Source organism: Rhipicephalus microplus, chromosome 5, assembly GCF_043290135.1.
Source record: "Rhipicephalus microplus isolate Deutch F79 chromosome 5, USDA_Rmic, whole genome shotgun sequence".
Lineage (NCBI taxonomy): Eukaryota > Metazoa > Arthropoda > Arachnida > Ixodida > Ixodidae > Rhipicephalus > Rhipicephalus microplus.
In genome coordinates this window covers 6,990,627-7,007,500 of record NC_134704.1, presented here as the reverse complement: position 1 = coordinate 7,007,500, position 16,874 = coordinate 6,990,627, and the positions used below count along the sequence as shown (strand labels likewise).

The following is a 16,874-nucleotide window of genomic DNA, read 5'->3' as shown; positions in this document are numbered from 1 at the left end:
TTTTTTTGAGCGCATAGGGAAAAGGAAGGGCTTAACTGGGTCCGCTTCTCTGCACTTTCTGCGACAACAAAACAGTGGAAAACGAAATCGCGACAGAAACTGGAGGTAAAAACGCAAACAGAAGATTTCTACTGGCGCGTAATCATAATCTACTTATTGGGCTTATATGAACACTTTTATGTGGAACCAGACATCATATATAGGTACCAGGACAAAGTCGTGGCTAGTGGAATTCCATGTGGGTCCACATACGCCACAACAACTTGATTGCCCCTCACAGTGAGCAAGTTTTTTTGAACTTGGCTATCCGTGTTGTTGCAGTAAAGGTGATTGAGAATCCAGAACTCTGTCGTGGTCCCGTGACGGTCAATTGGTTCTTTCGTTGTTGCAGTTGACAGCGTTGCAACACCTTGCATCGTGTCTTTCCTAACACTGATACTGTGAATGGACGTTTGTTGACGCCTCATTTTGCGTTATAGCCGAAATAGACCAATCTGTGTAGACTTACCTTTTGGTACATACTCGCGGATGATCATGCAAATTAAAATTCTGAGTGGCGTTCATTTTATGTAGTTCGATGCGAAATCGGTGTGATGTGTGCACCTTCGCAAGAGTGATTTTACCCGGTGGTACATCTGTCAGACCACCCGCAGATCGTGGGATCAAATCCCGGCTGCGGCGGCTGCATTTCCGATGGAGGCGGAAATGTTGTAGGCCCGTGTGCTCAGATTTGGGTGCACGTTAAAGAACCCCAGGTGGTCGAAATTTCCGGAGCCCTCCACTACGGCGTCTCTCATGTGGTGGTTTTGGGACGTCAAACTCCATATATCAATCAATCAATCAATTCTGTCAGACCTTCCGACATGTTTGGTGCGTGGTATCTGAAGATTGCGTTGAATAACACGCACCGTGTATTCCAACATCTAATACCAGGAACCTCATTCGGTGTCGCAAGTACGCTATTCGAGAGTCGAGATGAAGGATCTCAGCATCAGCTATAAGCGCGTTCTCCACTGATCTGGTCTCTACGGCCCAGTGTATTCTCGAATTGTGGCAATTTTCAAATATATTTCCTGCAATCGGCTATCCCAGCCTCACTGCTGTGACATATGAGCCATCGTACGTGTCTGTGCACTGATTTGTCTTCTTGTTTTTTTTTATCGCTTCAAGTGCTTTCGCACTCATACGCATCGGGCCGGCAAACTTGTCGCTGACCAGAAATTCTTCAGTGTAAACGAGGTGTTGCTTTTCTCATAATTTGCTTACTTTTTAAATTGCCGTTGATGTAAACGGAGTGTCTTGTTTATCACCTGTCATTTTCGCTTAGTTCTCTTCACATTTGCGTTGGCGCACAAACAGATCTACGTTTTCACGTGCCAACCGTTCTAGAAATATCAGGCAGCTTATGTGTCATCTTTCTTACTCCGTCTCTGACTGAATGCGCGCGATGGCACTCAAAAGAGCACACGACCACGAGCCATTGGGGTGATTAAGCTGTCCTAAGGTATCGATGCCAGCAGCACACGTGGAAATATAGCACTTTCCATGCCTGTTTATTGAAACGCACCTGTCGCAATGGCGTCAAGGGAAAGACAGTAAAGTCATGGAGGAAGGAATAAACTGTGGACAGGCTGTTACATCACATTTTGTGACCTCAAGCGATATAAACTAAACCATGAACTCCAACGCTCACTGTAGGCTTCTAACACATTGTGTCATCTTTGAAGTGTAACAGCAGCATAAAAATGCACATTCACAACTCCAGCCGGCATGGAGTGGTGACGCAGAAAACACGAGACGCCGGCGGGCCCACCCATTCCCACAACCCCCCCTGCAAAAGCACGAGACTTCCGCGGCACGTTTCGCTCTGCAGTCCGCATTTTGAGGGCCTCTCCTTAGCTTTCCTTCCTCCATGGTATACAGAAGCTGAAGCAGACATGTTCAACGAATTCAACGACGAAAGTAACCAAGCCGGTCACCCGAATACAGAAAGGTGCCGCGACGATCGGTGCACCCTTTGCACCAAACAACGCTACTGTGTTGTGCCTCGCATCGGGGTGTTATCAGTCGCGCGATAAACTGTAATAATCACTTTGCCGTTCTGAGCAACGTTGTCCGAAGCGCACTTGGTTTTTGTCGGCCGAGTACCTTGTGAAACGAAACTAGACATATAACGGGGGCAGATGGCGACTCAGAACCAGATGACCACGGACGCTGATAAGTTGGCGGAAACTGTTGCATAGGAGGGTCCCACAAGAAGACGATTTCGTCTTCTGCTCTGCCAATATCAACCTCTGCAGGATTGGAAACACCTCGGCTGGTTTCGGGATGCCACCACGATCGACCCACCTATGACCGAGCGAGGATGGTGACGTCACTATGTGACTTCATGTTATGGCGCTGTCATGAACTATGGAAATCTGTGACGCTATGTGGTGACGTTTTATGGCGCCGCCATCGCGTGATTTTTTGCGTCACGCGCGTTGACTACGCCGATCGAAAAACGGCAGCCAGTTTTCACGTTTGGTAAGGTTTTCTCCTCGATACGCGCGGTCTGTATGCCAAACGCAACTCATAGGGCGGGACCGGAGCCTATCAGGTGGGTAATTAGTGTCTGATGCAAGGGTCTCCATCGTCTGCCGGGTCTCGGTCATGAAATTCAGCCTTGCAGTAAGGACCAGCACCGCTGTTCCGGAGGTTCGAGCAAAATTCTAGCTAACGTATTGATTTAAAGAAGGCTTTCACCGTATCTCATATATGCGTGAGTAATGTCTCACGAAGCGGAGGAAGCTTGAAAATTCGATTATATCGGAGAGGGAGGCAGTGCTCTTGCGGCGAGCAAGATCGGCTTGGGCAACCGCGGGCCACTAAAAACTCGACCGCCAAGTTCCTTCAACCCGCCCATACGGACCATAGGCGGGTTGAAGGCGTACTTCGGTGATAGTCATATCTGGGTAGAGTCACTGCAAGTGAAAGATCCGCGGGCTTGGTGTATAACTTAGTGATATTGTGAGAACGGCTGCTTTGATCACGCGTCCTTCCGAACTTGAACTTATTACGCAGAGAGAGAGATAGAAACTTTTATTCATACAGGCCGAAAGGATCGTCCTCGTTCGTTTGAGACCTATTACGTAGAGGCTCGTGCTCGAAAACAGGGATCCGAGCTTTATTCCTACTGCAGTGCAGGTTCCATAGCTTCGGCTGAAGATTAGCGGAGTCCACTCAATATGTCCGCGGCAAGCACAAAAAGTGTAAACGAGCGTGGGAAGGGTGGAGCAAACTTAGCTGATTCATTTGTAAAATTCAAATGAAGTCTAAGGTGTTCGAGGAAATGAGAAAGTACGCATCTAACTATTATGGCAAATAATATAGTCGTATAGTTACTCAAAAAGGCATAACGATGCTCAGGTTGAGCCATACCAAAGAGAGAAGGAGGAGAGCTAAGATGCAGAGATATCAAGCGGCGCTTGTATGCTTGCTTTTTATTCTGCGGGATTTGCCCTGGAAGATTGTGTCCATCGTGTCCATCAAGCGCGTAGCCAGGAGGTAGAACACCAGGCACGTGCCCACCCCCCTACCAGAATTTTTTGTGCCATGGCATAGAGAGTGAAAAAGGCCGTTTTAAGAGGGTGCCCCTCCCGAAATCAAGGTGGTGCCCCCCACCCCCGAAAAAAATTCTGGCTACGCGCCTGCTGTCCATCATCAATAAGGCATAACGAAATTCGGTGCTGGGCTAGTGCGTTCATTCTTACAAATACAGGCTAGCATGACTTTGGTAAAAGGTAAACACTGACACACGGGACAAGCGTCGCCATGTGCGTTCATGTTCGTCCCGTGTCCACCTCAGCATACTGGTCAATCTGACCAGTATGCTGATATTCAGTGATATTCAGTGCAATGATATTCAGTGCAAAGTATGCTTTCCTAAGCCGTTAAAAACAGCATACTGGTCAATCTCCATAGGTTTGGCGCACAACAAGTAGTGAAACAAGCAATGAAATGATCAACGTTACGCATTAGATCACTGGAAACAAACGCTGCTCCGAGATTTCGCAGCGAGAGTAAATGTAGAATAAATACGAGGGCCCCGATGCAGTCTTCGACTATGGGACCCTTGTTCTTTCTGTAAAAAAATTTATAGTGTAAGAATAATAAATGACTTTGACTTCAAGCTATACACCATAGCAAAATAGCATCAAAGTACCTTGTACTTTTTATAATCTCCAACGTGGTCTCACTGCCAGTCCGTGGGTGATATTAGAGTGTGCATTTGTAAATGAGGCGCCGAAGCGAATGCGACATTGAAGCTTGTCAGGGATATGGCCACATGATCATTGCAGTGCACGATGTCATGACAGCTTGTTCATCGGGTAAAAGACTCGGTGGAAGATATACAAATATATGAGCGGTCGGATCTTGACGTCCACTCAATATTTACGGCAGAAATGTTGAGTATTCATAGTTCGTGACGAAGGGGAAACTTACGAAATGTTAAGGTATAGCCCCCGAGGTTCCATGCACAGAACTTGGCCAGATGTATATACACCGCGACGCAGCCCAGTTTAGGCTGCTTGATGGGCCAAACAGTGGTGTCCACTGTGTTGGGAGTGTTCTGTCGTGGGGTGACACTCCTAGTCAGAGCCTCAAGGTAACACCGGCCTGACGGGCGTTTCATTTTGCAAGTGACAAATTTTGTTAACAAGACAACAACAACAGCAGCAACAACAATAACAACAATGAAAGCTCTTAACAGGGCCCACGCTGCGTGAAAAAGCGAAAGTATCGAACGGTCGCAACTACAAACAGCGCGACGCGAACAAAATAAATACAGAATCGTCGCTTTGGCCTTGACGCCGGCATGAGCGAGCGGCAGTTGAAATCGTCCTATTGCATTTCTCTCGCAGCTTCCATTAAAAAATGCTATCAAGAAGGGCTTCATTTTTTGTGCTTGTAGCCAGACTGGGCCGGAGGTCCGTACGCCGTAACCTGTGCGGACGAAGCGGCGCCGTACCCTCCAGGCCTGGCAGTGTATCCGCCTGCTGAGCGTGCGTCTTGACCGGCCGTTAGGGCAGCCGCGTACGGAGCCGCCTGTAGCCTGAGCGTCGAACCGGAGGCGTAGTGAACGCCGGGCGCTCCCTGCCCGGCCAGCTGTGCGCCGCCGTAAGCCGCGCTGGGGCTGTATGTGACTCCTTGGGCTCCCGAAGATCCTGCGCCGTAGCCTTGGAAAGCCGCGCCGTAGCCTTGCAGTGCTCCGCCAGCGCTTGACCCGCCGCCGTAGGCCTGCAGGCCAGCCCCGGCTGAACTGCCCCCGTATCCTTGGAGCGCAGCGCCGGTGATGACTCCTCCGGGGCCCGTCTGCAGTGCGACACCCTGATGAGCGTTCGCCGCTCCTCCGCCGTTGTAACTCGCTGCCGCCGAGCCGCCGTTGTAGCCGCCCTGAGTAGCGGCACCAGCGCCGTAACCCTGGCCAGCTGCCCCTGGAGGAGGAACGTACACTTGTGCCGGACCAAAGATTTGAGCACCGTACTTAGGATCTGAACCTGTATCGGCGGCCACAGGCCCGCCAGCGTATCCGCCATGTGGCTGATATCCTCCCGCGTAGCCAGCTGCAGCGCCAGGGGCCCCTCCGCCACCGTAAGCGAAAGCCAAGGCCTGCCCGCTACCGTGCACTCCAGCGCTGTAGGTCGGCTGTTGCTGCTGTTGAGCTCCGTACGACTGTTGAGGCGTAGCGTAAGACGGCTGTGGTGCCGCCGCGAAGAGATGCTGGGGCAGAGAGAAGCCCTGCGGCGCACCATATGCCTGGGCCTGAGGCGCGGCGTACGCCTGGGCCTGTGGCGCTGCGTATCCTTGGGCTTGAGGTGCTGCATACGCTTGGGCTTGTGGTGCAGCGTACGCCTGAGCTTGAGGCGCCGTGTACGCCTGCGCCTGGGGAGCGGTGTGTTGCCGCTGTCGTTCCGCGTTCAGCACTTGCTGCACGGCCGCCAGGGCCGCGTTCTGGTCGGAGTTGAGTACCCCACCGAGCGTTTGAGCTGCACCGCCGTACCCAGCACCGCCAAATGAAGCCAGTGAGTTGCCTCCTCCGTAACCGGTGGACTGTGGGGCTGCCGCGTACTGGACAGCCGGAGTTGGTGCTCCTCCGTATTGTGCCAGGCCTCCGGCTCCCGCGTACTGGGCAGCTCCACCGGCGTACTGCGGCGCTCCACCGGCGTACTGCGGCGCTCCACCGGCGTACTGCGGGGCACCTCCGGCGTATGGCAGCGCTCCACCGGCGTACTGTGGTGCACCTCCAGCGTATGACGGCGCCCCACTAGCGTACTGAGGTGCACCTCTGGCGTACTGGGCTGCTCCAAGGTTACCGGCTTGAGTTCCTGCAGGGAAGGTAGAACGCATGAACTGCTGCCGAGACTTAAACATGCAGTCTTTGTGCACTGGCGTTGATTGAGCACGTTCGCTTTTGTCGCGCCGGCTTAACTGCATACGAGGCACCTTACACTTCCAAGACCACCGTGTGGATGACACGAGGACATGATGGGGCTACCTACACCACTATTTCCTGTGTTGCTTTTGGCCTCCTTCAGCTCTGTAATGACATTTCGAAATACTTTAGCCCTTCTTTGAGCATTATGGGCTGTAGATAAACTAATTTTTTAGCATATGTTAGCACAGAAACTGCTTCAAAAGTGCTTAATATTTTGGCGTGTTTATTGGCAAAATGGTCAACATTATTGTTTTGATTCAGTAGTAATCTAACGAAATGAACGACATAATGCGAAATTGGGATATGTATACACTAAAATTACAATGCTTGCCGCCCAGTGTTCATTGTAGAAATACTACAGCTTAGTTGCACCACACGATCTGTAATCGCAGCATAGCCTCTCGGCGAGTTATTTCGTATGGATGAAGGCGTAGCTCTTTTCATGCGCGTTATATTCGGATCCACTTATTTGGGAGCTCGGAATGACGTACCGTAGGGTCCTTGCTGTCCCGCGTATTGCGCGGGCTGGTGCTGAGCCACTTGCTGCAGCTCGGCGCCCCCGGCCGAGGCGTGCTTTTTGGCGGCGGCCGGGTCCTGGAACTGCTGGCTGAAGGTAATGTGCGAGTAGGGCTTTACTGCACCCGATGCCGTCTTGGCGTTGGGCTCGCCGCTGCTCACAGAGAAGGAGAAGCCGTCCTTCTCCTGGTTGAAGTCCACCTTGGTGTTTCCATCGGGGCCAATCTTCTGGCGGTACGAGGGCGACAGCACACCCAGGCCGATCGAAAAGCTGTCGTCGTCCGCATCGTCCTTGCCGGCCGACGCGGCGCCCAGCATTAGCGCCAACACGAACTGCAACAAGCAGAAGCAACAATGTTTTGTATGCACCAAGCACCGTTATACACCGGGTCGTACCCATAACCTTTTATTTAACGTGTACAGAACGGCCAACCTTGGCAACTGATGGCCGATGGGAAGACCTGTAAGTACTTCACAGAAAAGCACAAAAAATTTCGGGGACGATGAGAACCCCTTCAACTGCACCCGTCGTTGGTTATTGCGAGCTCTTCTAGTCAAGCTCACTGCAGGACGAACGCGCTGATCACGCCGTCTGCCTGTTCGATACTCACTCCGCGTATCTGTTCCGTTGCTCTAACTGATCACCAGCTGTATGCACCGCATGGCCATTTCTTTCGCTTTGATGACAACTAGAGTCCCCTGACCTCCAACCGTTAAAAGTGTACACCAAAACGCTTATTGTGTACACTTTCTTGTCCTTGTCTTTTTCTCACTACATTTAAGCCGTAATGAGTCAGATACCAACTTGCTCGCCTCTCCGTTTCCCTTCTTCTTTCGATTGCGTGCTCCTTAACTTGTTCTCTACTTTCATTTTGTTACGTTGATTTTACCCTAAATTTCACAAAACATCACTATGTGGTGACGTCATCACGAAAATAGGGTGCATAAAATAACATAAAAACAAAGTCAAACAAAATGACATGATATAATAAACATTACAACAAATATGAAGAGACAATGTTAGGCGAATACTACTACAACTAAATGCAAATGTAGGTATGCAAAGACAAAGTTAATCTACATTAATTATATATATATATATATATATATATATATATATATATATATATATATATATATATATATATATATATATATATATATATATATATACCGGAGTCTTGGAAGAACGCTAACATCATCTTAATACATAAGAAAGCAGATGACCAGGACTTGAAGATTTACAGGCCGATTAGCTTGCTCTCTGTAGTATACAAGCTATTTGCAAAGGTAATTGCTAACAGAGTGAAGAAAACATTATAATTCAATCAACCAAAGGAACAAGCAGGATTTCGAACAGGCTACTCAACAATCGACCACATTCATACTATCAATCAGGTAATAGAGAAATGCTCAGAATATAACCAACCACTGTACATATCCTTCATGGATTACGAGAAGGCGTTTGATTCAGTAGAAATATCAGCCGTCATGCAAGCACTGCGGAATCAGGGCGTAGATGAAGTATATATAAACATTCTGGAAGAAATCTACAGGGGATCAACTGCTACCATAGTGCTTCATAAAGAAAGCAACAGAATACCAATCAAGAAGAGTGTAAGGCAGGGGGACACAATTTCCCCAATGCTATTTACCGCGTGCTTACAGGAGGTTTTCAGAAGCCTAGAATGGGAACAGTTAGGGATAAGAGTCAATGGAGAATACCTTAGTAACCTGCGCTTCGCCGATGACATTGCATTGCTGAGTAACTCAGGGGACGAATTGCAACTCATGATTACGGAGTTAGACAAGGAGAGCAGAAAGGTGGGTCTTAAAATTAATCTGCAGAAAACGAAAGTAATGTACAACAACCTCGGCAAGGAGCAGCGCTTCGAGATAGGTAATAGTGCACTCGAAGTTGTAAAAGACTATGCTACCGTCTTCGTGCTCCGGTCGTTCATTTATATGGTGGTGCAGCGAGCGGCAGGGAAAAGTTAGCGCTCATGCCACCGACCCTGAACGAGCCCGGGCTTGCGGACAACCGTCCGCCACGCCAACGTCGCACGGACCAGAAGTACCTCGAATGTTCCCGGAGTGCACGAGTGCCAGCGCCGCATGGAAACGACGTCTGCGCGCTTCGCCTCGTTTACGTGGAGCCTTGGTACGCCAGCAGGGACGCCAGTACCGCCGTACGCTGTTAGCGACGGTTGAATGTGAGCGCGATGGTTAGTCATCATAAGTGGACGGGTATGGTGCGTCCAGTTGAGCTGCCGAGCGGGTACTGGGGACTTCACGTGGAACTTGGCCGTGATAGGAGAGGTTATTTTGTTTAGAGGTCTATAGTTATTCGTCCTTCTGTTTGTACCCATTTATATATATATATCTCTCTCTATGTGTGTGTGTGCGTTGATTGATTGATTGATTGATTTGTGGGGTTCAACGTCCCAAAACCACCATATGATTATGAGAGACGCCGTAGTGGAGGGCTCCGGAAATTTCGACCACCTGGGGTTCTTTAACGTGCGCCCAAATCTGAGCACACGGGCCTACAACATTTCCGCCTCCATCGGAAATGCAGCCGCCGCAGCCGGGTATCGAACCCGCGACCTGCGGGTCAGCAGCCGAGTACCTTAGCCACTAGACCACCGCGGCGGGGCATGTGTGTGTGTGTGTGTGTAATGAAGGTTGTGTTTTGTTGTCACACCTTGGTGCCTTCATGTGTATATCCCGCTGACTCGGGCAAAGCGTGCCGGGCGTTATCAACATCGTGACAACCAATCTTTTGCTAGAGATACAAAATGCTTTCAAGTGTTTTGGCGGGAACATGTCAAGTGACTAGCTGTTACGTGATTTCAGTCACGTGGTCTCTTAAAGCGTCGTCTATAGTGCTGCTGTGCTAGGCGGTTTCTGGGCAACGCGCGGGTATGTAGTCGGCTTCTTGTCAAGGTGGAGTTGGCCGAGCTTCGACAGGTCGGCTGTTTTAAAAGACACACAGAAAGCAGCAAAGCGGAAGCAAACGGCGCTTTCAGAATCAGTCACGCGTTTCGTCCAACGACAGTTTCCGCATTTATCATTCACATCTGAACGCCGATTGGATTCGGTTTCGCCGGTTCAATCGACGGGCCCGTTCAAGCCTCGCTGTCTGCAGCCTTTCTCCTGGCGCGCTCCTGTTTGCGCAAACCGAGCACGGCTCACGCATGAGTGCGCTGCGTTCGAAACAGCCAAAGAGAAAACAAGGCAAGACAAGTGGATTCAAGTCGCCTTACGTGGCGATAGGCGTGGCCATTTAGCGAGTCGTGGCGGTGCCCCAAATTCTGTAAGGACAAAGCCTTCTGGCACAGTTCCCACGCGATGCTAAAACGCGGGTTAATGCATCATTTTCGCTCTCAGACTGCGGGAGTCGTATGTGTGCGTGCGTAGTAAACAATCATGAATGCTTTTTTCTCTCCCTGTCAACCTATGAAGGAATTTTGGACTTGCCTTTCAGTTTTGAAAATGTATTTACATCTGATAACTGAGGCATATTTCACGCAAAGTGAATACCGGTGAACACAATAAAGAGTGCGACAACGCGCGCTTTTTAGGGGGGAAAGGTATCACACGTATGCACGCATGTGCATACATGAATAGATCACCGAGTCCACAACGGAGGAAGTTGCGAATAAACTCAAGTTTGGGGTTCGGAAAAGTGCTAGGTGGTTCACTTATGCGAATATTCGTTTTAGGGGTGATGCAATAAATAGGATTGCACAACGCCCGACCGTTGTCGTGAAGGCTCGCCCCGCCTTAAGTCCATCGTCGAAGCGCGATCGAGTGCGAACCATCTGTACGAAATACCGTTTATAAAGCGTACGTAGCACGCATATGGTTTTAAAATAAAGGCTCACAGCACCGTAAGAACAGCGACATTTAACTATCAATCAAAGCTTATGACAGAACAAAAGGTTAACAAGAACAATATCTAAGACTATTAACCAGTACATAATGGGAGGCCGCAATACCATAAACACAGCAAAGCGGCAATGCCAGCAACAGGAGAACAAAACGAAACGTTTGTGAACAACAAGAAGATTAAAAATACGCTGATAACCAGAACAAACAAAAGGCCATAACGCCGTAAAAACATCAACATTTAACCACTCACCAATCAAAGCATACTACAGAGCAAAAGGTTAACAAGAACTGAACATAAGGCCATGATTCATAATCTAATGCACACTGCATCGCTTTATCATGAGTGGTCACGTAATGGGTCTGCGTCATTTTTTTTTCAGGTAAGCTTTCAAAGCAAGTTTTGAAGAACCCTCGGAATGATTGTGTCCATGTGCGCCCTTGTTTATGCTTTGAGCACGTTGCCTTAATCAGTGATTCATACAACATTCAGTTTGGCCGATATACATTTGTATACAGGAATGCATAAAGCATCCATTTGAGCATGGCACCTAGTACGGCATCTTCGTCTGCTTACGCCACTAACGCAAGGACGCAGCTGAGAAAGCTTGCTGGCTGCAGGAAATACAAGAAAAATATCCTGACGGCTTATACCATCTTTAAGGTTGTGAGGCACTTTGTGTAAATAATGCATCACCTGAGGTCCCGCCTTAGGTCGTTGAACCTCTTTTCTAAGCCTTCGTGCTTCACTTTCTGCAAAAACGACTATATACGAGAACAGGGATGGTTGCATGAGTGCAGCGACCATCGCTTTGCTGGACACTGAACTTGAATTCATGCACGTGGTCGTGTCGATTTACTCGTTTGTGCGCATGCGTCAAAAGTGCGTGGATGTGTGAAGGAACAGCACGCGCTATCTTTCTGGTCGGTCTTTATTTAGCGCTAATTTTCGATCGATTTGTGCGGTTTAATTTCACAAAGCCACCGTATGATCATGAGATACGCCGTAGTGGAGGGCTGCGGAAATTTCGACCACCTGGGGTTCTTTAACGTGCACCCGAATCTAAGCACACGGGTTTACAACATTTTCGCAGTCGTGATTCGATCACGCGACCTGCAGGTCAGCAGCCGAGTACCTTAGCCACTAGACCATCGCGGTGGGGCTAGCGCTAATCTTGCTCAGCCAGTTATGCAGAAGCTAATTCGCTTTAAATTAATGCACGGAGTATTATTTACAGATGGTAACTTACAGCTGTATGTATTGCGTAATACAGTGAGTAATGAGAGCTTCCACGGAGCTACGTAATGTCGGCGGTCGGAGGAGGGAGTGCTTTATCATCGCGTGTAGGTTTCCCGATGTTCCAACGTTACTACGCAAAAAGTTGAGAAAAAAAAAAGCAATGTCGAGATACTTGTGCTATGCACCGAAATGGCCGTCATCGCGCTGCAGAGGCAGCGGTGCATAATTCCCCAGCAGAAGGAACGTCAAGGGCTCCTTCTATTTGTATGGCACAATATAAATGAGAACTATAATGCCAGGGATGGGTTGTTATTAGAAATATGTTTTATTCGAATGTGAAGAAAAAGTGGACGAAAAGCTAACTTGCAGGATCCGAACCTGCGACCTTTGAGTAACGCGTTCGATGCTCTGAGTCCCTCAGTGTGCACTCCTTTCCTTCATCCAGACCTGCAATGCCTTGAGGTGATATGCGATGGAATATTGGTCTGCTGCCATCTCGTAGTAACATCACGTGTCGCCAAACATGCATCACTCGCTGTAATGGCAACAGGTGGCACTGACGGAATCTCCTATGTTTAAATGTACATATATATCCTATAAAGTGGACGGAGGGATGACGGCCGCCGTAGCTCAATGGAAGAGCATCGAACGTGTCATTCGAAGGTCGCAGGTTTGGCTCCTGTCTGTGGCATGTTATTTTTTCATGCACTTTTCTTCATTCGCATTACATTTACTTTTAATATCAGCCCTTCCCGGGCATTGTTGGCTGTTGGTTCTCATTAATAGGCAACAGAGAGCAACGTGACTTGGGAATCTAGAAGAGAGTCACTAAAACAGTTCATTAGAGATGACATCTTTCTACTTATTCTTTAATTTCGCATGGTCTCTCGAAACACGGGGTGTCGTTCTATTTATGCTAGCGTTTCAATAAATTTAGAAACGCATTCGAAAGCTGTTCTTTTTTCCTCGCTGGCGTGTTTTTGACCTCATGCATGCGATCACTTTCCTATAAGTACACTAGAGGGAACTCTGGCGCTAGTGTCTGTGACAGCTGCAACGCACGGTGCTTCAGCGAGCATGGGAGTGATGGGTATACATAGCACACAGATTTGTCTCATTTTCGTACTTCTGGCTTTCGTTGGCCTCGCGTAGCTTGAGCTTGCTTTGCCACGAAACGACAATCGGCAAATATTGAAGACTTCACTGCCTTAACCTTTTAGGCTTACCATTTCAAATTGAGTCACGAAGTTAAAAATAATTTCTCATTTTCTTCAAAAAAAAAAAAAACAAACGAAACACAGCAATAAACGAAGCCACAAGTGTGATTCCAGGCCCGCAAGTACGAAGACTAGGCAAATCTGTGTACTACCTACCATGGTCGCTGAATGATCGCAGCGCCAGAGTCCCACCTAGTTAATTTTAGAAAACTATATGCGTGCATTGTGAAAAATGAAATAGACTAATGATGGACTGTCTGCGGTTGAGCAGCAGTCTGTGCAGACAAATTTGCGCGACTCAAGGTGTTATTCCGGACACTTTGGAATTCCACCGCGTTAAATACCTCTGTCAGTCGTCTATGATTAGTCGAGAAAGCTGCCTCTGATTGGCTTATAATGCCGCCAGTCAGAATGTTTTTAACAACATGTGCGAGTTTGACAGAAAAGCACCTTCGTTTGAAAGAAGCAAATAGCGCCTGTGAAGCCGAAAGTTGGCTTTCTCACACTGCAGCTGTATTCGCTTTCAAGTGTTGCACAAGTGAATTTGCTAAAATAATTCATGGGTAATTTCTGGGAACCTAACGTTGTTAATTGAAAGCAAACGCGCTTTAGTTCCCGAGTCCCCTGTTTAATAGCGATTACATGTGACTCATGTGAATCTGCCGATATTTAAATAAGCATTTTTTTTCAAATATGAACATATTCGACAGGTATGGCTGAGTGAAATTCCATACGAATAATATAAACTCTTCAGCCAACATACAGCCCAAGTTTTCTATTGTTAGGGTTTAAAAAAACGCCAGGCCTGCGCGGAAGGCGCCGCACAATCACAGCGAAAGCTAGAAGAGCGGCCTTTCAGAGCCTTTTCTAAACACTAATTGCGTAACTGCTGCAAGCAGACTTGCTTGATGCCCATTATGGCATTAATAATAAAAATTTTATGGCGGTATTCGTTATGCTATTTCTCTTAATTCTTCTGAGAAGCGTGGTGTCCGCTAAATGATTGCGAGGAATTTTTGTGCCAATTGTTCACGCAGTGGCCGATAACGATGGGGAATTATGCCTTAAGTGGGTATGCGCTACAGTTAATAGCTGAGCAAAAACAATATTTCGTAATGGCTTGGAGCATTGGACGACCCACTCGTTACGCAATTCGCATTGTGCGACGACTGCTTGTTATTTCGCTGTTTCAAAACGCTTTTTAAGTCATATTTACGCAATTGTTTCCCCGACATCAAGCCTGCCTAAGGCGTGGCTCAGTAGTACAATACTGGGCTGGCACCCAGTGGACCCGGGTTCGAGCCCCGCTGTGTCTTTGATACTAGGCTCTTTGTCTAATTTCGCGGGATGTGTTATGGACGACGGCGAGCTACTATATACACGACGCTGCGTGAGACCCGAGTTATGATCTTATTAAATTTCGCTGTAAATAAAATGCTAGCTTTGAAGCCGGCCGAGCAGTCAAACCTGAAGACGGGACCGAATCGGTACGGAAACGTCGAGTCAGTTTACAATTTTTAAATTTCAACTTTAGATACGTTGGACTATAAGTTGGCTGGAGAGCTTGCTATTCGTACGAGCATTTTTTTACATGTAAACGGCGTGTTTTTGATATTTATGTTTTTGTGGATAAAATGAGGATAAGGCCACAGTATCTAGACTTCCAGAATGAAAAATGGAGGCATTGCTGTCTCCGCTCGTAAGCTCTCGCCGCGCACGCTATATAAATGTCTTCTCACGCGTGAAAACTTCCCGCCTTCGACCTTTGGCTTGTTGGAAAGATCCTGTATCTTTAAATAAACAATGAAATCTGATGCGGCTCGCTGAACAGACTGGACGTTTGCACGCGCGCCGCAACTATACATTCGCTCTTTCATCACTGAAATTCGTCAAACTATGAGGCGATAAGCAGCAATCGAATTTTGGTCTTTAACGAAGCACTGCGATTAAAGCCTCAAAATGTGAACTCCAGCCCAGCCGAAGTGCCGCCTCAACCCTGCATATCGTAGCCATTTTTTTATACTTCGGCAGTGTTCCCAGGTCTTTATTAGGCTGGCCGAGAACGCGTTGGTGGGTAATATTGTTGCTGCCTCAGCTACATACAGCCACAGTGAAATAAAAAAAAAAAGAACCGATGCACAGTCGAGCAAGTATAGGGCCTGTTGTCTGAACCGCCTGCAAGATGTTGTAATGTGAAAGCTGGCCATGCGAGCGATGTCCAGATGGAAGGAGCCACACAAATTCACCCTTAAGCAACTTCGACCCCGTCGGAAATGGGAGCTTCTCACAGAGCAGAAATTATCGGAGCCTTGTGTGCGTGCGGAAATGCCCGAAAGACGCTTGCCCGAGCGCGTCCTTGTATTGCAAAGCGCCGTTGGTCATTACGGAAAGTGTCGATCAAAACAGCGGTTACGTGAGCCGCCCTGCACAAGGATGTAGCCACGCCGTAAGAAGCAACGTAACCCGGAAGGAAGCTATAGGCGTACGTACCACTATCCGCATGGTTATCGTAGCGAAGACAACAAAGTCGGCACACCACTGCACGTGTGTAATCCCAGCAGCGCGGCAAGTGGAAAGCACAGCACAGTCTTTACGGTGGAGTCGGACGGAGTGTGACGTTTCCCTCTAATGGGCGCTTATATACGCGGGGAGAGCAGCGCAACGCTCTCGTGAACGGCGTCGAGTGACCCAGTTCCGGTGGAAGAGAAAGGCCCACCTCGGCACGGCGCTGGTGCGGGCGCGGATTATGCCACCAGAGATGCTGTTCAACGTGTGCCCCGAATGCATAGCGTACGTCAATCTCTCGGGAACAACCGCGTTCGAAAGAAATGATTCGAAGCGAGTCCCAGACGCATATTGCCCATTTTGTAGCGTCGGGGAGCAGGCTTCCAAGACACAATAAGGCAGTAACTACCTTAAAGAGTCCCTGTGACGCTTTTTAGTCTTCATTCTGCTGCGCTGGAGTTCGTCTAGGGCTGAATACTGAGATGAACGCAAAAAAAAAAAAATATGATATCGGTGCACGGTAACAGAAGGCCTTCAAGCTTCAATACTCCAGCACACGACGAGAAAAAAAAAAAAAACGTTCCTTTTCGCATCCCACTGACGTCAAAGGCCAATCACCACCTTGCCAGCTACGTTAACCGCGCGCACCTCGCGCCCCGCCGCGCGTTGGCTCTGTGACTTTATTGGTGGCCGTTGTGCAGCGCTCCTAGCGTCGTTTTGCATTCGTTTTCATATACGAAGAAAAGAAATTCTCTTGTGTCTAGAGAAACGTAACGGCTATTCCTATGATTGTTAGCGAATAATATGTAGCTATCTGGGACCATGTGAATATTATGCGCGACTTGTAGCGTCGAACCAATCAAAACGCGCGGCCTATGCCCTCACTCCACGTGGTGAAGCGTCAATTCCGATCACAAAAACAGCCGCTGTGTATCGCTCTAGTCCGAAAACAGTCCGTAGAAATAAAACTTTAACAAATATGGCGTCACCACTCACGCAACAATTTCGGTGCACTCTACAGTTTGAG

The 16,874-nt window shown here is 48.3% G+C and overlaps 1 protein-coding gene across 1 annotated transcript; it reads right to left on the bottom strand.

The window, feature by feature from the left end:
- Positions 1-1,526: 1,526 nt before the first annotated feature.
- LOC119175070 (uncharacterized) lies at positions 1,527-15,985 on the bottom strand. Its single transcript, XM_037426278.2, has 3 exons — positions 15,833-15,985; positions 6,970-7,327; positions 1,527-6,368 (listed from the first exon to the last, which is right to left on the bottom strand). Exons 1-3 carry the CDS (start codon positions 15,842-15,844, stop codon positions 4,936-4,938), a joined length of 1,803 nt encoding a protein of 600 aa, XP_037282175.1. The 5' UTR covers positions 15,845-15,985; the 3' UTR covers positions 1,527-4,935.
- Between the last annotated feature and the right edge of the window lie 889 nt (positions 15,986-16,874).